At 38.9% G+C, this 24223-nt stretch overlaps 1 protein-coding gene across 10 annotated transcripts in view; it reads right to left on the bottom strand.

The window, feature by feature from the left end:
* Positions 1 to 24223, bottom strand: part of LOC121892291 (neural cell adhesion molecule 2-like) — a 434533-nt gene that overhangs the window by 15632 nt on the left and 394678 nt on the right. For 8 of the 10 annotated variants that reach the window (XM_042405249.1, XM_042405239.1, XM_042405240.1 and 5 more), the window contains 7 exons: positions 23873 to 24060; positions 22817 to 22913; positions 21220 to 21393; positions 17685 to 17804; positions 16493 to 16614; positions 14330 to 14504; positions 476 to 683 (listed from right to left, as the gene is read on the bottom strand). In XM_042405249.1, the coding sequence (XP_042261183.1) occupies positions 476 to 683; positions 14330 to 14504; positions 16493 to 16614; positions 17685 to 17804; positions 21220 to 21393; positions 22817 to 22913; positions 23873 to 24060 (1084 nt within the window). The remainder of the gene's footprint in view (positions 1 to 475; positions 684 to 14329; positions 14505 to 16492; positions 16615 to 17684; positions 17805 to 21219; positions 21394 to 22816; positions 22914 to 23872; positions 24061 to 24223) is intronic. The other 2 variants (XM_042405247.1, XM_042405248.1) reach the window with 2 other exon arrangements.

Genomic DNA, 24223 nt, shown 5'->3' with positions numbered 1-24223 from the left:
GAAAGGCGAAACTTGCAGAATGATTGAAAGAAACTGAGTGTAGAGGAGTAGGTTAAAGAAAAATTACACAATGGGAACATTTTTATAGACTTAATTCAAGTTTGTTGAGAAATATTAAATGGTGAACCTAAGGTAGTTTTTTTCTTCTCCTCTCTAAAACTCGTTATGCAACATTTTGGAACAGAACTCTTGATCTTTGTATAGATTTTGTATTCATCCATTCAGGTCTTTGAGTTCATCGTTCGTCATCTTGAGTTCATCATCATGCACAAAAAAAAAAAAAAAAAAGTAGTTGCCAGACCCGATGTAACCCACGAGTATCAAGATACACCCACAGCAGATGCTCTCTCTGCAAGCATGAATGACCTGGTGACTGACAAACATTGATACATCCCCACTGTTACCATAGAAATTAAAACCTTTGACTGAACGTGTTAAAGTTCCTGTAAAAGACAATTAAAAAAAGAGCACTCACAGGTAGGCGGCCTTTCCCTCCTCTATTTCTTTGCCCTTGCCGCTGGTGGCTGTTTTCTTGCTGCACAGCGTGCGTGTGATGCACATCAGCAGGCCGCAGTGACGCAGGAAGAAGCAGCTGACGTCCACCAGCACGAGGAACAGCAGCAGCGCTCCCAGGCCGAGGCCCACCACCGCCCCCAGCCCCAGGCCGCTGAACAGGGATTCTGCTAAGGCAGTGAAACACACACGCAGACACACAGACACGACAAGGAGAAAACACTGTTAGCAATTTTGGTTCATGCACTTTTTTTTTTTTTAAGATGAAGAAAGAGGTCAGGGTCACGAGCTGGGAGGGATTCACCGTCTCAAGGACGTGTCCTCAGGTCGGATGCCTGCTGTGACAGAGTCTGACCTCTGCATGGAGGTCAGCTTCCTCGCTACGCCCCCCCCTAACGCCCCACATCTATACGTGGGAGGTGCAACAGCGCTGTAAATGTGAAACAAGAAAACGATAAAGCTGAACCAAACAAGAGTGCGCTCACCCCAAGAAACTTTTACCGTTCTACCAATCGAAGGTCAGTGAATTCCTCTGGAGCCAGTTGGAGAGTTTCCAACACATAGATAAGTCCTAATCCACAACGCCGCAACTCCACACAGTCCTCAGTGGAGGATCTTGATTATTAGCGTGAATCTACCAAATCTCCAAAACAAATCAATTTCAGCCTGACAAAGTTTTTCTTACACAATCAAAGGAAAGAAATTTCAAAGACTTAAATAAATGCAGAAAAAGGAGATCTACATCGCTCCAAGACAGGTAGAAAAAGGCTTTACTCTGTGATTTATTTGTAATATCAGAAGCTTTGCAGCTTCCTATCTGTTTAGGAACTTAAAAAATAGATTGATCATTTGACAAGACAGAGACATGAGCATTGTATAGCCCTAAAACTACACAACAACACACATTTTTTCTTATTTGCCCTCAGGCATTTCATCTACTTTCTCTAGCATGTGCCAGCTGTCAATGTCTCTGCCTCCACAGGTGCAAAACTTAGTGTTCAATTTTAGCTATGCTGTACACCGCAGCTCAAGGCAGCAAGCGTCAGCATTACCATACCCATGCTTCAGCCTCTGTGTCCACTGGGTGCCTCTTATTTCGTAGCTTGCAGCACTAAACACAATCACGTAGGAAGAAAAGATGGTATTTTGAGCTAAAAGTTGAAATACTTTCTCTCAAAGTGGTCCGCAATCTGTTCTCTAAAACACGGCGAGCTCTCAGCTCAGTCGGGAACAAGCAGCAGGGACCTGCTTTCAATTGAAAGTAATGAAAAAATGAAGGCGGTACTGTGAAGAGAGGCTCCCAGTGGGTACAGCCTTATAGAGTTGTGCCCTTAAGTGATCCTGGGGTTAAGCAAACTGAACATCCACTGTAGGATCAGTGTTGACAGCTGGAGGTCAGACCTTGCCAGGAGTAATCACCAATGGAAGAGTGAGGGTGAATTAACTTTTCTACTTAACAGTGTTCTCATATGGGTGTTCAGTAGCCTGTGAGTTAAAAAGGGGGACTAGATATTAACATGAAGGTGTAAGAGAGGGCCGAGAGGTGAAGCCTGACACCTACAGTTAAAAAAAAAAAGAAGCTCAAACTGTACAAGGACTGAATGGGAGCTTTTTTTCCCCCTCCTTGACTGTCTCCTCTTTCCTTTGTGGCAACATAGAAAGAAAATATAAGCAACTGCAGTGGCTGTAACCAGTCTCCTTTCAGTTTTTCCACATTTTCACTAACATGCTGTATATAAATGGTGAATTTGAGCTAATGTTAGATGCATTTACAAAGCGTTGCTGGAGGAAAAACTTTTCTTTTACCCTTCAGTAAGCAAGGAGGGGGTTTGTTATATGGGATGGCATCCAGCTGAAACCTCACTCAACCTTGACAAGTGTAAACCCAATAAAATCCCAATATCACTGCGGCAAGGACTTCTTTTTTTTGTAGCAGAGATACTAACAAAACATAACAATAAAATAAAATGTAAAAAAAAATACAGTTTTACCATGTTTGAGCTTATGTACATTAATTAGGGTCAGTATTATTTAGACTAATTGTGACTTTGACAGGAAAATCCAAAGCTACTTTTCAGAAGAAGCCGGAAAGTTAAAGTAATTTAACTAATTTAACATTTTCAGGATTGTTTTAGTATTAGACATTTTCAGTTATTTTGGTTCTCTTTTTTCGCCACATTGGACTTGAAATGAAACAGACTGTGGTGTAAGCACTGACTTTCAACTTTAAGGTGTAGACATCCATTTTATTTACATCCAATAAAGGAAAAGTAACACTTTAAGCTTTCTTGTGTGCTGGACTACATAGTCGACACAACAAAAATGTGTGAACTTCCAAATGCTTCTACTCGTGCATTGGAAGTCCTCACTGTGTGTCACAAACCAAATGACTCATGTCAGTGACTTTGTTCTTGACTTAGAGCTGAGATTGCAGACAACAGTGACTGGCACCTAGTCAAAGCACAGAGAGACAAAAAGAAAAGCCAGAGAAGAAGAACCTTGTGGCAAAGGAAGTCTAATTAAAACACTTTGCGTTTTTTTGAGAATCCCGGGATATGGGATTTGAAACTTGTGGACTGGATCAATATTTTCTCACCGCCACAGGCTTCTGTTTTGTATCTCACCTTTTGAAAGTTTATCTGAGTTAATTTGGCTGCTGAAGCCACAGATTTAGAAGCAGTAAACAACACCTCTCCAGCTCCCCTGAAGCACTCACATACTCCAGAAGAGAAAGAGAATACACTCTTTTTCATCATAAGACTGCTGTGGCCTTAAGGATTCATATCAGTGTTTACATTTTTACATCACATAAAGCTCTTGTCAGTTTTATACTGTATTATTTATGATGCTGCAAATAATGAAGCACTTAGAAGAATATCAGGCAGGATTCTTGCATTATACTGTACACAGAAAATACAGTGAATAACAAAACCGTTTGAGGTTTTGATCCAGTGATGTAAATGTTTTCCAAATAAAGTCACCAATTAAAAAGTTGAGGCGCGAGCATTTGCTTTTAAATCGAAAACTAATGGAAATCTTTCCCATTTGAAGGAATGCCCAAAGTATTTAGTTGCGCCATGTATCAAGATCCACAACATTTGCACGGATAAAGATTTTATTTAAGTGTCATTTTTTTTGGGATGCCAGCAAAAACTCTAAGACTGAAAGACTGAAATCCATAAACATCAGACTTTCATCCAATAAGGAGTATTACTCTAAAGTGCTTAGCAGCAGCTTGACAGTTTGAGGTTGGACTGATACGTTACACGCTTGTTTATTTGAAGCTGTTTTGCCAACCATTTTATTTTATTTATTCTCAAGTTTGAAAGTAATTTCCAAAAGAACAGTCTGTTTTATAGTGAAATATAAATGGTGCATTGTTGACTAAAGGAGCATCATCAGCTGTTATTGTTCATGTATTACAGACATGTATTACAGAATAGATGGCAACTGTATGGTGGCCCTGAGGTGCAAAACAAAACAGCACTGGATGAAACACATGAATAAATTTAGAAAACACAACATTTCACAGAACACAATGGTATTCCTGAAAACACAACAACATTAGAGAGAGTAAATGAACAAAACTGAAAACATAACTACATTTTAGTGTTTTCTGAACTGTTGTTTTCTGTTTTGTTGATGTTTTTTTCCTATTTTGTTGTTGTGTTTTTTTAAAAATACTCTGTTATCTGAATTGTTTTCTGCTTTGTTGTTGTGTTCTGAAATGTTGCTGGGTTCTCAGTTTTGTTGCTGTGATTTCTTGAACGTCATTGTGTTTTCTATGATGTATTTTCAAAAATATTGTTGTATTTTCTGTTTTTTGAAATGTGTTTTCTTGTTGTGTTTGCTTGTTAGTATTTTCTGAAATGGTATGTTTTATTAATTTGTGTTTTCCAATTTGAGTGTTCTAAAATGTGTTTTCTGATGTTGTAATGTGTTTTCAGAAATGTAATTTCACTAGAAAGAACCACGCCACAACAATATGCCATTTAAAGGTTTTTCAGGAGGTTGAATGTTGAGGATAGATGAATGAATGTGGGTGAATGTAGAAGGAAGATGTTGTCTGTTAGGCTGGTCTGGGAGGATGTACTGAAGACCAGGCGGAGGGAGACTCAGTGTGGGGGTTCTGTCTCAGACATATTTCTGGCCAAGCTGATCACTGGCCCCCAGACGGTGCCTAGAATGAGACATGGGAGAGGTTTGCACCGGATTGAATAGGAAGGGATGGGGGAAAGAGGGAGGGGGGAGGATGAAGGGATGAGGGTAGGGATGAGGCAGGAGGATGAAAGGATGATGGGAAGAGAAAGGGAGGGTGGGTCGAGAAATCTGAGACAAACAGGGTAGGATGGGTTGACCTGATATAAATAGGCTTGGTAGGTGATTAGAGGTGTGGTAGAGTTGTGGTTCTGCTCCTGAACCTCAGTTAACAAGTTAACTACATTTGTTCTCTATGTTCTCAGTGTTGCTTTTGTGATTTCTTAAATGTCACTGTGTTTTCTATGATGTTGTATTTTCTGTTTTTTTCAACTGTGTCGAATGTTTTTGTTTTGCACTTCAAGGCTACCGTACAATTTGCCAAAAATGATCTAGGATTAAAAAAAATTATAGTTTATTTAATGTTTGAACATAAAGTATGATAGTTTACAATTAAGTGTACATCTAACTTGCCCCTTTTTCACTGTTTTCTTTGAATTTTTTTTAAATTTAAAAGAAAAACATAAAATTATAATCACTTCTTCAGACTTCCTGAGCTTCTACAACTTCAAGTTGGGGCCTTCGAGGACTCAGCAGCTGCTCTGAGGTCCAGACTTAAAATGTTGGAGGCACCAAGTACATTCCTGTACAAAACATTCTTCACCATCTTGTAAAGAATCAGGAAAGAATAGCATTTCTTTGAATAAACATATTTCTGTATCACAAGAATCCAAGGTTACCTGCTGGGTGCCCTGGTGTCTTTATCACAATGTTAATGAACGACTATTCATGTAGAGATTGTAAAAGGAAAGGAATTTAAAGAAAATGCTCCAATATTGTCTTTACTGTCTTTAATATGGCAGCCTGGGTTTGTTTGTTTTTTTTTAGCTCCATTCTTCTGTGAGCCAGAGACAAGATGCCTTACTTCTTGAAACAGCTCAGATCTCCACATAAGCAATTAAGGCATGAAAAGCAGCTTAACTTGAAATTTAATAAACAGAGATGAAACAGCCAAACAAGTGTGTGGCTACGAGTCAAACTGTTTTCAAGTTAGGAGCCAAGATGCCTTCTAACAACCAATACTTTCAAGAAAAAACATTATGATGAGAGCAAAACAAGACAAATTAAAGGGGTTATATAATGATAAGTTTTATATAAAGTGATTTTTTGGGGTCATTTTCAGTAAGTGAGGAGAAGTAATGAGGTCATTTCTGTGGGAGGGGTCTATCAGAGGATAGAGGGCAACGCTGCTCTCCTCTTGTACTGAATGGTCAGTTGCACTCAAACTAATGCGAGAGGCAACGGTGGCTGTGAAAACCATCCCCTGTAGTAACCCACAGGTCGGGGGGATAAACTGCCTGCGGGTGTTTAAGGACTAAAGCTGCACTGTGCATGTAAATTCCATCTTCCTGGTCAAGAGAGGGAATTCTCCTTTGATTTTCATGGACTAAAATTATTTATTGATCTAAAGGCATGTTTTATTCTCACATTAAATCTATATCTTAAGATGTTGGGTGTTAATTGGTGTGCCAGGTAATACCGAGTTGTCAACACTTTGTGGTAGTCACGTGTGGTGGTCTCTATGTTTACAGAGAACAAACCAGAACTTTCTAAAGAATGTGAAAAGAGACTGGCATTTTCATGAGGAGTAGTAAGCCTGTTGGAGTCTTTTCAAAAATTCAGAGACCAGGGGAAATATGTCCTCTTGCAGGCATGTGTGTCTGGCTGCTTTATTATTTGTGTCGAAATACAGAAATCATGTCATTTCTTTCATGATTCCTTCAGCGTGTGATCTTTCTGAAGAATGCATGGTCACAGTAACCCAATCAAAAGGTCTCTTTGTGTGCTATAATATGGTCAACATTTCAATGATGCTTTTAGTTTATTAACTGTCTTAGTTTATTAAGATCCCCACAGAAGCAGTGAGTGTATCTTCATTGTTCCAGCTGGAGTAGACGTGGTATTTTGATTCTGCTGTCTCTCCGCATCTATAAAACTGTCCATACTGCAGCATCACTCCCCATTTCATACTCTTCTGCTAGAGGTTAATCGAGTACACTCATCTACTGAAAGTCTGCTTCTGTAAAAGCTTTTTTTTTTTTGGTGTTCACATGTGATCATGGTTCACTAAGGTCATAGTACATCATTTAATGAGAATTACAATAAGCTAGAACATAAATAATATACTAAGATGAATAAGGTTTACTATTAGCACATAGTATAAAGACATTGGATAGTAACAATAAATACTTAAAGCTGGAGTGTGGGACTTTTGTCTCCCCCTTCTGGCATTGAGAGTAATTACAAAAACACTGTCGACACATGCTTTCGTCATAGGCTCCACCTTAGTCTACTCCGTCACTATTGTTGCGGTTGTAAAACGGTGGATAAATTGTTTTGAGTGTCACACAACCCCCATGAAATGACTCGTTTCACTATTAGACTTTGATCTATTCGGTCCGATAACATTCCGAAAGTCTAGAAGAGACGCACAATTAAATTATTTTATCCCCATTAAAGTTAGCAGAGAGGTTACTGAAAGTTAAGTGGCTTGGCTGGTCAAAGTTTCTAGTGCACACGCTCTGCTCATAAAATATGTACCATATATGTACGTGCCGACTCTGAAATAAAGAGAGATTTATCTGGTGGTGATAGGCTTAATCAGCATGGTGTGAACTCGTTTGGCAAAGGCTTGAATGTAACGGTCTTGTAAAAGTGCAAAACTGTAGGTTTAAAGTATTTTTATTTGTATGAAGTTTCCTTGTTTCAGTGGTCTTCATAATCCCTGTATCTCAACTGTATCCAGCCTCACTGGGATCAGCTTTTCATCACAAGACTGCACAGCAGACCAGTTTGCAGAAAAAGCTCAGTGCAAAAATGTCTGAGTCATACTGCAACCTTAGTTACTGTCTTTTATTATCATTTTTAGTCCAATAGTTATTATTTACAGCACTATAAGTATCATTTTTCTTCATTCAAGATGCTTATTTATCTTCCGTTGCCTCAGGGTTATGTTAGTTTTTACAGTTTTAACAGTAACAAGTGCAACAGCAGAGTATTGAGTTGGAAACCTCATGACAGAGAAGCTGGTTTACTGTTTTTTCATGCCGGCATTGATTAGAGAAACTGTAGCCCTCTAATTACCCACAGCCCATAGTGACTAGAAAATCCTTGTCTTGTAGAGGTAACTTAATATTAGAGAAAGAGGAAGTGTTTCATGGAATCTTCTTTTGCTCAACACTTTTTGTCAGAGCTTCTTAGAAATAACTAATTGCTTTGTCTGACTTGAGTTTTCACAAACTCTACAATTCTTGACACTCAGTGGTCATTAATTCTTATTTCCCTGCTCTATTAACCCTTTTACTGACTTATTCTGATTACTTGTTGAAATATAGGCCCATTAGCAGCATCATTCAATTCCTGGAGATCCAGCTGCGTGTGTGGCACCTTGAAGTCATTCATACACATCTCACTTTGACAATACAAACTCATTAGGCCTGAGCAGTGATTGACCGTCCCTCGATTGGATCTTAGAGGAAGTGACTCGATTAATGATGACCGAACTGGCGTTCATTGATTGGGAAGGTAGCAGGTGCTAATCTCTGGAGGGATAAACATAATCATTTGTGGGATGTGAGTGAGGATACTTCCTAAGTGCTCACTTTGGGATGCACTGAGGAGCGTTGGAAAGAAAGTTTGTCTGAGAAGGCCCTTGTAGAATTAAACACAATCATTAAACCCAGCCTCGTTTGAAGGCGAGGGATGAGTCCTTCCTTTTTGTCCATTTCTGAGCAGGAAGCAGGCGAGCTCTGATGCGACTGAAGTGCACTCAAGAGCCAGCTTATAGGAAATCAAAAACCGTGGGAAATTCCTCTTAACTTAGAAGAATATGACGTCCTTAACAATCAACCTCAAAAGACTTCAAAGAAATTTGGTCCACTTTTCTATAATTGCTGCTGTCTGGGGTTACAACTTATTTCAGCAATAATTCAAGTGTATCTGCCTTGATCTCTGTGTTTGAAATTCAAATTCAAACAGCAAAGCAAGACAAATTGTAACATTTAGTTTACAACTAAAATGTTTTATCATAGTGACCCTCAACTGAACCCTTGTACTGGTCAAATGGTGCAGAAAATGGAAAGGATTGACTGATTAATGTTAGAAAACAAAGATCTTACCTTGTTTTCTGAGTGTATTCTTGGCATGTATGGCCTCTGGAAGCCCCCTGAACTTATGTAACATAGTTGAGCCAAACAAAATATTAGAAAGAACAAAACACCTCCATAGAGACCAGAGCAACAAAACACTCTGCTGTTATATTTTACCACAACAGTTACTTCCTGTTCTTTGACACTCGCTGTGGTTCATAATGTAGTGGAGAAAAAGAGCCAACGGCAGAGAGGAGGAATTTAAAAAGGCTATTTATGATCTTATTTAGAGTTATTTTGATGTATTTTTCATCGACTTCACCTTCTTCTTCGAGTTGTGCTTTCCGTAAGACAGATAAATAACATACTTCTCATACAAATACTTTATCGTTGTGACTTTTGCTTGAGTCATTCTTTAAATCTGGCAACATTTTTCATTGTTTCTTCAATGAGAAGACACCTTGAAGCTGATTTTCCCACATTTTTCTTTTGGATCAGTGGTGCAAATCACTGACAATGCAGGAGGGTTTTTTATGTCATTTATTTATTTAATTTTACTTTAAGAAAAATTGCAATTTTATAAGAATATCTTGCCTTATTTTGCTGTTTTTTTCCCCCTTTTAACAAATAAAACATGATCACTATATACTGCATATGTATTTTGAACATCCACTGAGATTAAATAACACTATTTATGTTATGTGAATTGCAATAAAAGAGCACTAATAAGTAAATCTACATGGAGGATTGTGACATCTTTCACATTAAAACATATACTGTACATACATATATCTTAATTCTGCTCCATATATCCAGGTTAGTCACATGTAAGTAAAGCTTATACAAACTGCCTGAAGCTCAGGATTGTGTAAAATTGCCATAAAATGCTAAAAGCAGATTGTTTATCGTGGCTGCTTTCTTTCTATCTCAGCAGGAAATTCGCTGCTCGCTTGTCTTGCCTCTGATAAAATATTTACATACTTGACAATGATACTGTCTGATGCTAAATGTTCTCCCTCAGAAACACGGTCCTTTGATCTCAACAGGATTATCTTTGTTCAATGAATAAATGAGTGAGTCAACATGTAAACATCATTGCTGATCTTGTATCTCACTGTTAAAGACTTTACTCGGGTAAGTAATATCATAAGTAGTTATATACTGTGCTTCAGTCAGATGAATGTAGGTCTTGGATAAATCTCTGTGGCTTGTTTGTACCCCTCCAGATTCTTAACGATTGTGTCATCCTCAGTTCATATTTTATCTTTAATCTGATCATATTTTCAGTTAAATCAGTTGTGCGGTAGATGCCTTTTTTTTGGTTTCTGGTGTGCCAGTTTCAGAGCAGCGGTGGTACTTCAGCTGATTATAATCAACAAAGCGCTCTTTTTTTTTTTTCATCTGGAATAAAACTGACTCTTACAGAGCAAAGACTTCAAAGACTGTTTACAGGACTCAATTACATAATTGCTTTAGTGTATGACTCTTTTTAAATCTCACAATATCTTTATTTGCCTAGCCGAATGCTAGCTTATGAGCTCTAATGTTAGTCAGTCCTGCCTAAGATTGCTGGTAATTTATTCAGCTGCAGCTATTGTAATCACGACAGTAAAATCCAAAGGTTTTACCTCACATAGCCTGAATAGTGTATGCTTAAATGATTGAACAACAGAATTGATTGTCATGCATTTTTTTCATTACACTGTTTTAAAAATAATGACTTCCATTTGAAAAATTTATGAGAGGATTGATTAGTGTAATGGACAGCTATAAAAGTACTCATTTCCCATTTTGATTTGCTGGCATCACATGCAGGAAAGTTTCACTCCAGCTCACCGATGAGGAGAGAGGCCTTTCCAGATTATTTCTTCAAGTGCTTTGATGAGATTATTGCACTGCTCCTCAAACAAAATCTATGACGCCTGTTTCAATCAAGGCTTTTTATGGTACATGACTGGAAGGAGAGAAGGGAGCCAAAAGAAAAAAAAAAAAAAATAGAGCAGCCACAACAAAGCTCAAAACAAGCAATGATGCCATGCAAATGTTGGGAAGGAAATCCTGAGACAAAAGTCTCTTCGTAAACGCGTCGGTGTGGTAAAACCATGCAAAAAAGGTTGACGAGGCAGAAAAAAAAAAAAAAAAAAGGTGGCGTTAAGAGACACAATGCTGTAATTGGGGAGGGCAGGGGGACAGTGCAGTGATTTAGGAGGTGAAAAGAAAGCAAGGGAGGCTCTTTGATTTAGGGAAAAAAGGCTCGAAGGAAGAAAAGTAAATTGAAAAGGAACCAAGGGCAGTGTTGCAATCAATGGCGTTTTTCTTAAAGGATTCTATGCGAGCAGGAGGGGAGAAGGTTATGCAGCCTGTTACAAACTAAAATAGGTTGGAGAAAGGAGGAAGAGAAGAAAAAAAAAAAAAAAAGGAAAAGTGCCATTCAATACTCTGCAAATGCATAATACATAGAGAAGGAATTGAAGAGAGAAATTGGTTGGTGAGAGATAGACAGCACCTACGGTATATAGTATGAACATATTGTCTGTGTCAGGAAAAAAAAAACCAGAAGCTTTCTTTCATCAAGCGTGAGCGTGTGAGTATGGGAGGGAGGAAGAAAAAAAAAAACATAAAAACAAGGCGGTGAATTGGAAAAGATAGTCCGCAATTGGGACTGGCAGATATTTCACTTCTAATATAGTTGATTGAGCTAACAGCGACCAGACTTCTTCAATATCCAATTTCAGAGTAGCAGGAAATGTGAGCACGGAGTCATTTTTCTGTTTAACCCGCACATCTTTCCAATAAGTAAATGAGCATCATTTTGGCTGAAAAATATTGGCACTGAAGCCTTTACTTAATGAAAATGCAATAAACAGAAAATGCTATTATTAAGCTGTAAATTGGTAGGGGGGGACTGGTATCAGCTGGATTTGGTTGTTGGTTTTCCAAAAGCAGTAATTAGAGAGTTAGTGCGAGAAAAGTTGAGAGACAAAGTTTGAGCGAATGATTCTCAGGTGAGTTCGGTTCATATGAGACGGATTCTGAAAATCTGTTTCCACATTTCCGCTCTCTCTTCCTTACTGTACGCACCTTTATTGCCTTTTTAGCCGAAAAAAGCTCGCCGGTGTAACTTCGCTTCAAACAAACACATTAAGAGAAAAGCGTTTTCTACCCCGTCTCCTCCCCCCCCTCTCTCTCCCGGGCTCTCTTTCCCCACGATGCACCGCTGTTCGCTAACAAGAGAGGACAGCCAATCGAAGTGACCCGCCTTAAGCTTGTTGCTTCCCCGGTCTTGTTTTCTATTTGAGAAGCAGCACATGCTCTCACAGGCCATTTAGCCGACGCGGTAATGACAGAGGCAAACACTTGCTCGATCCAAAACAGCACAAATGGATGTGCTAACAGGCTCGGAGAGGAAAGCAAAACAACACAGAAACAGCCATCCTTTTGTTTTTGTGTTTTTTTTTTTCATATATGAATGCGAGGTCTGCAGGGGGGGGGAGTGCACATGGGAGCAATGAAAGCATAACATTTTTATTTCAACAATACACGTGTCTGTGTGTCCTCAACTGTGTGTGTCCTAGCTTCAAAGTGTACCAGTGTCGCATGCTGCATACTTCAAAGCCTCTGTTTGCATTTCTGCACACGTGTGCATGCATCCATGTTAGCCCCAAAAAAGCTGGAGGACTTGGAAATGAGAAAGCTTCCTGCAGACCCAGGCTTTTTTTTTTTTTTTCTAGTACATTAAACACGAGACTCAATAAAGAGAGAACCGCACCGCCGAACACACACGCTTCCATGGGGCAGAACCACATAACCTCAACATAAGGACAAACAAGACCGAGAGCTGAAAACAGTGTGCATGTTTGTGTACTGGAGTATATGACTGTCTGCGTGTTGGTGTTTTCAAATGAGATACGAGCTCGGCTAGCCATGCAGAGGCCTTCTGTCTGCGCTGCGTTCAGGAGCAGAATAGCAAAGTAGCACCACAGGAGAACCGCGGGATAAAAGAGAAGAAAGAAGAAGTAGAATGATGTTTTAAAGAAGAAAACTTCAGCCGGAGGGTATTTTCACTTGTGGTCTGTTTGGGCTTCTTTGAAGTGAACCTTGGTGTTATTGCGCCATTTGTGCTGTTTATTTGAACAGGTGTGAACCAATCCCTAGTGTGGAACAACCACAAGATATGAAACATATATGTGACACATAGGAAACTGAACAAATGCACCTGTTTTATATTTGTTCATGGCATATAGGATGGATAAGCTCTTGGTTCTGTGGAAACATGTTAAGGCTGGATGATATATTGAATTAATTTGATTAATTACATGTTTTGTTTTTGTATAAAGCGTAAAATGTCTAACTTGTGAAAACTTTGCTATCACAATATGCACAAAAAGGCTTTTTTTAGTCAAAAAGTAACTTTAAAACTGACAGGACTGTCATGACTCCAGGTGGCTCGCTGTCTCCGGCTGTCTTGTGGTGAATTTAAGGGTTGCATCTACAAGGAGGACAGACTGAAAAGACTTTGCACACTGATCCGCACTCTCACTTTGTGTTAGTTGACGAGGTATCATCTCTGATTATGAAAGCTGAATGAAAAGTGTGCTGATTCTACTTGGTGGTGTCCCTGCCTGCTGGGTAGCTAACGCTAGCTAGCAGCGGTCTGCAGACATCAGGCTGATGTCTTGTAAAGAAACACAAACAGCAGCAGATCAATTAGTGAGCGGACTTTTCTGCTCTGTCTGAGCTGAAACTGAGTATTAAACTAGATGCCTATGATTTACTGACAGTCAATAGCTGTGTGGGATAACCTGTATGTTATCAGTAATGATGACAGCCTTTCAGGTGGAGCAGGTGTTTTTTATTATTCTTGCACAACTGTCTAAAAATTATGATGTTTCAATCCTGTATATTGCAGGAAAATATCAATTAAAAATGTGAATCTACCCTGAGCTTAAAAAAAAAGCTTGTTGCTTTGGTTTGTGCACTTTTTCTTATTCCTGCAGATATATAACTGGCCAAATGTAGCTGATGTGATGTCAAACAGAGTCTCATAGCAGAAAACTTCTCAACTTTTCAATGCAACACAAGAAAATCAGCTTTTGAGCAAAGCACTTCTCTCTAGACTCTCGGACTTTAATGCCATTCAACAATCATACCAGGAGAAATCCATTGCAGGAGAGGCACAGACTCCAATTTCTCCACTGACAGCAGCCTCATTTGTCCAGAAAGCAGCGCAGCAACAAGGCCTGTTGCGTTCTGAGCCTTGCTTTATCTCGACTGGAACATCTTGCTCTCTTGCTTTTGTTATCACCGACGCTATCACTCTTTCCAGTGACACGAATAACACGCAGCTTAACACAAGAAGTTCAGGCTTTCAAAAGGCATCAATCACTAAATAGAAGTAGGGCAAGTTGAGGAAAAGTGGATGTATTTAAAATTTTAAAAAAAAGCTAATCACAACACAATCATGCTTTTACCTGTAATGTCGGGTTTCTGTGGCATGAAGAACTGATAGAAGGTGGGCTCGGACAGGCCTTTGACGTTGCGAGCTGTGATTTCTACTTCGTATCGTGTGTTCCACTGCAACGGCTGGAGCATCGCAAAATCGTTCGCTCCTGGGACTAGCTTGGTCATCCACTGCTCCTCTTTATCCTGAGAAAAGACAAGGGGGGGAGGATGTAAAAGAAAAATCCTTGTACCCTTGAATAAATTACAACTTTAATCAATGCTCTACATTTCTTTTTTTTTTTTTTTTTTTGTCTGCAAGCGTCAAAGGAGAGCAGAGGAATTGTTGTTTTTATGTGATAAACAACAGCTTACCCTTTGTGTTTTTAATCTGGGGATTCAGAGAGAATCAGAAATTGAGTCGCAGTTGTAAAACACCCACACGAATGCACTCGCATAGGTAAAAAGAGAGGGTAATCCTTTGTTTTTCATCGTACAAGTTCTCTGATACCTTTGTGGCCTCAGCCGTGTCTCTCTCTTCCTCCCTTCCCTACATCATTCTTTCTTTCCTTCCTTGCTCTCTCATTGTCTTGAGACCATTTGCAAACAAAGGATTGGAGACTGAAGAGTCAGGCTGAGAGCTGTACATTGAAAGCCTGCCAAATCTACTGTGTGCTTACTTCTTGCCTCCTAGGTACCTTTTTCTTCAAATGTTAGAGGACAAAGAACAAACTGGGCTTTTGCAAAGTCAAGGTCCGGGACATTTATGTATGTAACATTTTGTGTGGATTGTGAGGTGACTATGATGTGTGATGTGAGGTCTTTGTGCGTGGGTGCACACACAAGTCTATTCTAGTTTTCATGTTCATCCTTGTTGCATGCTCCTTCATGATAAAGCACTTGTGTGTTGGATACTGGGGTATGAAGCGTCCTCCTTGGCCATCCAAAACCTGGCTGTGAGTTCCTGACCCTTATTCCACAGCATGTTTTTAAATCTCTGTCACTTTTCTCAATGAGACGGAGAAATGCCTGCTTGGACACATTAGCATCGAGCAGATAGGAGATTTGGACCAGCCCAAATCCACTTACTACTGGGGAAGAGTTTTTGTATGAGTGCCATCTATTCTGCTTCCTGGCCTCATCTCAGTGACTCAGTCGCCTTATTTTGTGAATTTAAGCTGCTTTTTCCTATTTCACACAAAACAGAGAAAAAAAACCAACAACCACATAAATAGATGAGTGAATTCTGAAAGCTTGTTGTGCTCTCATTTAAAGGATAGAGAAAAAAAAAGAGATTCTCAAGCAAAAACATTGTTCATTTTGCCCCCGACGAAACCACTCAACCCAACTGACAGGAACTAGTGACTCATGCGCACTCCACCAGGAGAAAAATAAATTGCCAGTGTCACATCATGCATAGCTATAGCGCCAAACAACAAAGTGTTACAGAATTGTCAAAATTGCATACTTCAAAATTAAAGAAAATACATCCTCTAAACTGAGGATGGTCCTTATTTAGTAAATTTCATAAGTGGCAGCCTTGCTTTATTCAGTTTTCAAACTGGAGCCACTATGATGGGTTTATTGAGCAACACTGCTTCTCTGTTCGGTTCAAACTGTGAAAGCAGTGTCTAAAAGACCTTGAGCAATGTCATAATGCCTGTGTTCAAGAGCATAGTACTTGCGTATAGTCATAGATGCAAGAAACTTTCATTCTCTGCATGATTGGATTTGATTTTGTAACAACACACAGACGCATATCAATGCAATAAATGTACGTTTTACACAAGTTAATACACTCACTGACCACCCGGAAGATAAGAAATCAATCCAAACATGTTAAACCTTTTATGGTTATACAGAAATATGGATGTCGATAAAATATAGACAATTTCATCCCAACTTAATAATGAGATAATTTAGGGTATTATGGGTTTAACAAATAGAAAAAGAAAAACATTTTAATCATTATTTTGCTTTTCCAGGAATTTACACTTAATCCTGTCCTGAAAGATAAAGCTGATGGTTAATCTATGTTGTTCTCATTGTCAACAAACCCCGTAAAAAACACCAAAACCAACAAATGTGTTAGTCTGTCGCTCAATATTTCTGACTCAAGTCTGGTCCTTTCATGGGGAAAAAAATACAGAATATCACAAGCCTTTGAGAAAATTCTGAACTATATGATTACTCACTGTCTTGTACTTGACAATGTACTCCACGATAGGCATGCCTCCATCGTCCTGCTTGACCAGCCCCAGCCTGTAGGCCTTGCCCATTCCTCTCTGTCCGTGGACTGCCGGCGGGCTCGGCTCTCCTGAGGGAGACGTGAGGAGGAGGCTTCAGAAGAGATGTGAAACGATATGTCTTTGTTTGTGTGTGTGTGTTGTGTTTTTTTTGTTTTTTTTTCTCTGAGAGGATGTGTGTGTGTTCCCGAGGAGGGGGAGCAGGTAGCAACGTGAGATATGAGATAAGGATGCAGCACAAGGAGAGAGAAGGCTTTAAGCTGAATTAAATTCATATTACAAGGCAACTCCCACTGCCTGGCTATAATTAATGTTGACTGAAGGTTCTTATTATTCACTGAATTTTGCTAATTGGGTCTTCTTTCTAACACTCATTCTCAGTAGCTGCACTGCTGTATAATATTAACGGTGGAAATACTTTTCTATGGCCTTGCCTGGATTTACTGCAGTCCTGCTGTGCCAGATTGCCAGAATAAATAAAAAGCTTATCATAAAACCCCTGCAGTATATAATTTTTAATGCAGCAGTTTTACATCAAGACACAAATTTGACAGGATCTATTCCAAGCTCCAATAATCTGGATTCATATCGCTGAAATATGAGTAGGTTGTAACCATCTCAAATAGAAGCATGCCAGAGTTTCCTTAGATGGCAAATAGGTCTCATTTTACTAAGGTGCTGATGCTTTGATCAGTTTTTGCAGCATGTTCGCATTTCTACCAAATATTTTTATTTTATTTTATGAAATCAGGACCAAAATATCTTTCAAATATCAAAATCAAACACATTTTCATAGCTGTTTTATCAGTGTGTATATATGTAGCATGACATTTCAGAGCACATTGTGGTTTGCACTTGATCACCTCCTGCATATCATCGCTTATGAAATGCTGGGATGTGCCATTAATGAACAATAAACCCGGTCTTAGTTCTAGAAACTCATTGAAGTAATTAATAAAAGTGATTATGACTGAATTATATTGCATAGATACATATCTAAGTGGCTGTTACATTAGTTCTGAAGATCCAGTTCGGGCTGGATCTTAACAAGCTGAGGAGCTCTACAGTAATTTTGAACAATGCCTCATTAAACAAGGGGAAAGAACGGACACAGAGGAGGAAAAAGGGGAGACGGACTCACGGATGGGTAAAGTTTGGAAGGTCTCCGTGTGGCTGAACTCTCCCTGACCCTTTCCGTTGACTGCTGCCACTCGAACCTCGTACGTCGTGTTGGGCTCCAGTCCTGTCAGCACCACTGTCGCTGGAGAGGAACAGGACCAGAGTTCATGTCACCAGGAAATATGTAGTGACCAACAATCATGTAGATAGCAGATCTCAATGAGGAGAAAATTGGAAAATGGGACCCATATGTAGTTCCAATTAAATGAAATCTTATTGCTACAGGATTCTATATTATTTCTGACAATAGTGTACATCTGACAAAGTTTGAGGAAGGCTCTTTCCTCTTCAACCATTACAATACTGAGCGAGGCCCAAAAGAAAATGGTTTTTGCCAATTTGTGTGTGTGGAAGATCTAGACTGGTCTGCACAGAGCCCTGACCTCAACCCCAGCCAACACCTTTGGGATGAGCTGGAACACTGACTGCAGCCAGCTTCCAAAAATCGTGTGGAAAAAGCCTTTCCAGATGAGTGCAGGCTGTTATAGCAGCATGTTAAGGGTGTCAGTATGTTCCAAAGGAAGTAGTTACTGCAGTACAACCACATCTGAAGGCAAAAGTGTTTATAGATGATTCAAACACCCACACAAGTCAGGGTGATAAGTACGCTGTTATAGAAAGGGGCGAGGCACTTTGGGACAGTCTTTTCCTTGATTGCATTTGTAGTGTTGAACTCCCTTATACGCATGAAAACTGACAGAAGTGGGTTAAAAAATGAAAAAAAAAAATTGGAGCTTGAGAGAAGTTCAAAGTTCAATCAATTTTCAAGTGCAAATTTTGTTAGGCTCTCAGTATAAAAGCTTTAGCAGCAGCAGCTATTATTAAGTAAATGATAGTATGAGGAATAATACTAGTATGTGATTGAAACAACATTAAATATTCCATTTATATAATCTGCTGTATTAGGTAGCAAATAAGAAATGAGTAGAAATTTACAAAAAACAGATATACGTTCCAATAAATAATATAGTCAAAGACTAAATCTCATGAGAACATCATATTAGAACTATAGCGATAGTTACAACAAGGTAATCACTTGCATGTATACTGTAAATTGCATTGATTATTTACCAGAAAATATCATTATCAGACCACATTACCGACTCCTATTCAGATCTTACAGTCACTAGAATCTATTTACATAACCTTCACCGTTCAGAAAAGCCAGCAGAGAGTTGGCAGTGTAATGAGCTTGAGTGAAAGTTGTTGTTTTTGTCAGTCTGCACGAATTAAATACTTGAATGGCCCTATAATAGGTGCTTTAGCAGTTCTTTAGGCCTGGAACTGAAAAAACAAAGTGTGCAATTTGCCTGTGGAAGGGATACTTTCCAGGCTATAAGCAGACATTTCAATTTGGGCAAAAGCATTGAAATGAAACGAGTCCAAGCATCTTCATTCTGCTGAGGATATCTGAAGTGGCTTCTGTGATTACATGATGCCACTTACTAGCTTGTAATTAGTCAAGCTCACAATTTTAATATTTTAGTGCTAATTTTGATTGAAGAGGCAAATTTAACCAAACAGACTGGACGTTAAATTTACAATCAAGCTGCATTTTTCAACACATCCTCATAATTAAACAACAGTACAGGTCTAAACTTCAGCTGGCAAAAAAACCCTATAGTTACGTTACATAATAAGTTTTATAGACTTTCTAAAACTGTTACAAATCTTCATGCATGTGTCTAATTCTCTGCAGTATATTTTTTTACATACACTATACTGTTTAAGTGCTGTTCAGTATTCACCTCACTGCATATCCATATTGTAATTGAGTCTGAAATGAGGGATATTAGTGATAAGCCCCTAAGGTTTGTCGGACCTGCTTATCCTCACACTATTTATCCTCTGGCTTCCATTTTCTAACCATCCATCCTTCACCTCATGGTGTACTTTCCACCAACAGGCTCAGAAATCAATTTGGAGTCGTAAAGCATAAGGAGAGGAGGAGGAGCGTGGTCTTTCAGCTCTGACAGGTTCTGGCACTCTCCCACGAGGTGTTTGAGGTCCGTCATGACCCAACAACATCTCAGGGCCGAGGCTTTGAAGGATCGCATGATAGATTATAAGATACGGCTTCCACTCATGGTTGATTGGTGTCGATCGATGTGTGTGGAGTTAACAGAAATTCTGGTGAAAGCCGGATAGGATGTTAATTTGGATTGGTAAGGCGCAACCGCTCTGCTCTAATAAGTTATAAGTTTAAAACTGTATGATGAAACTATAAATATGTAGTATTCCAATTGTTTTTGTGCAATGTTCTGACCACTGAGAGGTCGTAAAACTCATCATTTATCATGTGACAGAGCAGACTTTAAATTCAGGTATCTCTTTTTTTTTAACGTGTTTCTTTACTACTATGCAAAAATCATATATGCACAAACTGTTCTTTGCAAGGACATTTAAAAAAATCTGACTAATATGAATTAAATAAAGTACTTTAGCTGTGTTTTTGCAAGTTTTAGCGTCTTATCTAGAATTCACAAATACTTATTGTACACATTGATTATTTTTACTATAATTGATTCATCGTTTAGTCAATGAAATGCAAAAAAAACACGTACGCTGTAGGATTTCATACTCCAGACTATTTTTCCTACTCTTCAGGCAGCCTTTTCTATCGGTTCTTTTCCACACTGACAAAAATCAATAAGCAGACTCTTGAAACTCGCTTGTGTTTTGTAATCCATCACAATGACCATTAATGAAGTCTGAACTATTTTCAAGGTTATTTTTTTATTATGACTTTAATTATGCTGTAACAGAAACAGACAGCTCAGGCAAGTTTCAAGAGCCTGCCATTCGAGTTTTACGCCATAAAAAAATAATGAAAACCAATAGCTGCCTGGAAAGTTTTCATTCAATACATTCTAAAAATCTGAAACACTGCGGCATGGCCTGCAAAATAGTCAGCAGTATTGTAAAGCATTCCTGGGTTGTAACAAATGGTCTTCAACAGTAACATTTCTGGTATTGTCCTTTAAGCAATAGTTTCCTGTGTACTAACACTTCATGTTCAAGAGTCACTGACTTATCTTCTATCAGCGATCACACGATTGTAACAACCTCAGAAGGTCTCTGACACAGCTTACAGAAACCTATAATTGACATAATAATCTGAGTCTCTCCTTCAAAGCAGAACACCAGGTGGACAAAGTGTAATTTATCACTTACTGTCAACCGGCTCTCACATGTTAACTCTGTCCATGAAATGACCCGAGCATGTGAATAGGTGAAAGCTTTTTTATCGATCTGACAGATTCCAGCTGCCTCGGTCATGAAAGGGAGATGGAGATGTGTTCAAGTGGGCTTTTAGCCGTCTACACAATAAGAGCATGGCCCGTACATAATGACGTTCGCCTCAACAGCCGTGTAATGTTCTTTATATTTTGCAAAATGAGAACATATTACAGTCATTTTCAGTAAAGGGTGTTTGAAATGAATGAATGGATGGGAACTAAAATCGCTCGCTTGAACTGAATATCAACACCACTCACTCTGTACACTGTGCGACTTGACGTCCCTCCAGTCCTGTGAGCCCACCTCCTTGTACTGGACCAGGTAGTAACTGATGGGAACGCCGCCATGAGAGTCAGGCTTCATGAACGTGACGGTGGCCAAGCGCTGCGAGACGGCTGACAGTCGCACCGAGTACGGATTCGATGGTACATCTAGAAAACACAAACACAAACGCAGCATTTCACTTCATAAGGCTGGTGGGTTCAAATCCAGTGTCAGAGTTTGACTGTTCTTCCTTCATATTGAGATGAGACAAGAGAAAAATGAACTCCAACTCCAAATGCTTTATACATAAAACATCCTCATTATTGAAATTGGATGCATAGTTTTTCATCCAAACTCTGGCAAGCATTTGCAAACTCCATGTTTTTAGAAATAAATAATTTTATTGATCAGAGATGTCTGTTATTGCATGTGAAGTGCCTTTTAAAACTGTGCAAACTGTGTTCCAAATTATATTATGCATGCACACAGACAAAGGAGCTAATATTTGTTTTAAACAGAGTTAAGTTACTACTAGTTGCTATGCAGAGAAAAAACATTCAGACTACACGTATGCATTTGCATTTACACAATAACAACAATAATGCTAATGCGTTTGTTCAAACTGAAAATAAAGGCACTTTAAATGCTGCAGGCAGTACTCACTGTGCCTTCCTACCCATTACATCACTGTCATAACCATAATCAAAGTAAAGATAGACATTATTGCTATAATAACTCTGTGCCTTGAAAGCAATTTAACATAATTTACTTCGTTTTGAGGAATGGTGGTACATCACTCAACTGCATCCTTTGTTTGTCCTTGGATGTGTTTTAGTTGCACATTGACGTATTTGCTCTTTTTTTTTCATATATGCGCTTTGTAAAGCATCAAGACCATATTCATACCTTCACTGGTGGTTGCATTTAATACAAAATAGTTTACTTCACTACAAATGTTTTACATTTCTAGCAGCTATTGCTCAATACAACATTATACTACTACAATTAGCTTTACAGGCAGTGCTGGAGGAACGGATGAGTTTTTGCAGCTTCCGTCTGAGATCATCTCTCTTCTGCCTCTCCATTACTGACTCTGTGTCAGTAATAGAGTGTGTGTGTCTTTTGTGCAGGATTAGAAGTATCAGAACAACTTCCAAAACCCATTGTTTCCTGCAAGACTACATATTAGGTCAGCTTTTTGCTCACTACTTTTCTCCTTAGCCAGAGCAATTCAATCTGCACTAAAGATAATTGGAATGCACTATTGTGTATTAGCCTGCGCTACCGTAAATTTGGGGGTACTTCAGTAAATAGCGAGGGGTATGGTAAATCAGCCGGCACTATTTGAGATTATAGGCTGAATAGGGGTTGGGAGTTGTAGTGGAATTTATCTTCCTGAGAATTGCAAATAGCTAAGGCTATTACCATCAGTAGAGAGGCAGAGGGTAACAAAGTAGTGGAATGGTTCGAGTTACTGTGATTCAAAAGGTGCGGGATCCCTGACTACACACATTCTGGACTTGAAATTAAGTCACCAATCTCATTAGCTCAGGTAAATGGGCCTCACAATAGTAGCAGCTGCACACCCACCTGCCTGGGCCAGAATGAACTCCTGGTATCGAACTCCAATGTTGTTCCGAGCCGTGCAGTTGTAGCGTCCAAAGTCCCTGTCGGACATAGGAGTCACCTGGAAACACGAAATGAAAAGAAACAAGCTCAACTCAGCTTTGAACAAGTAACTGGTTTTGATTTTATTTGATCAGGTTTTGAAATATCAGTCTCTGAGGTTTTGTTTGTGGTGCTCATAGAATTAAAGAACACATTTAAAGTGGTACTAATCAATATTTTTGTATTAATAACGGATCACATGTAATTTGAAAGAATTATCTCCCAACTCTGCGGTTCGTCTTAGCTCTACACAGAGTTATGGCCCACAACTTTACTGATTTGGTTCAGTCTTGCTGCTCTTATCAGCAGTCTTAGCAGCAATAGCAAGCAGCTGTTTTCAGCAAAAAAAAAGGATTACACTTACATTCATCAAGTGGACAGAAACACTAATGCCATTATAGCTTGTTGGGCTTGCCCTAAGTGGCCAAAAATCAATTTATGCAGCTTTAAAAAGTTGGACAGCAACATTTCTTTTTAGGAAAAGTGTCTGTGAACAGTCTTCACAAAGATTTATTTCTTTAGTGAAAAGCATTTTCTGATGGTCTGTGAATTATCTTGAGTAACTACGACTAATTAAGCCAAAATTATTTGTGTGGACACATATTTTTAGGGTTAAGTGAGAATAAATGTTGTAAATTTGAGTGAACCAACGTCTAAATCAATTTGGGCTGTAATTGTTTTCTTACTGATTAACTGGTCAAATTTTTTTTATTAGTTTTTATTGCTTAATGGTTTAGTCTATAAAATGTCAGACAGTAGTGAAAAACAACCATTATAAGTTAGCAGAACCCAAAATGATGTCTTCAAATTGCTTGTTTTTGTCAGAAAAACCAAAAGATATCCAATTTAAAATTATACAAAAAGAGAAAAGCAGCAAATCCTCAAATTTAAGAGTTGGATCCAGTAAATTCTTGGCTTTTTAACTTGATAGGGGACTTATAAACTTGTTGTCAATAGTTGCTAGGGTAATATACCCACCTCCAGCACAGACTTTCCCTCTGCACTGTGTACCCGCGTGTTGGCAGTGCCCTCTGCAGAGATGGTGAAGCGCTCTCTCCTCCACAGCATGGTGGCAGGAGGGTTGGACATCACATCACAGCTTATGTTCACTGGATTCCCCTCCCATGAATAAAAGATGGTGTGGTTGGTCAGGAACTTTGGTATATCTGTCCAAAACATAGAGATATTATCTCTCACACTTGCCTCATTTATCTTGCAAAACTCCTTTTTGTGCTAAAACAAGACCTAAATTGCTAAAAAGTAATTGCTGGTGTGTCTAGAATTTGTGGCAGCCAATTAAACACTCAAATCAAAGGTGGAGCTGCACTG

The sequence above is a fragment of the Thunnus maccoyii genome, chromosome 24, assembly GCF_910596095.1.
Source record: "Thunnus maccoyii chromosome 24, fThuMac1.1, whole genome shotgun sequence".
NCBI classification, from domain to species: domain Eukaryota; kingdom Metazoa; phylum Chordata; class Actinopteri; order Scombriformes; family Scombridae; genus Thunnus; species Thunnus maccoyii.
The sequence above is the reverse complement of the archived record's forward strand: the minus strand, read 5'-3'. Positions and strand labels throughout refer to the sequence as shown.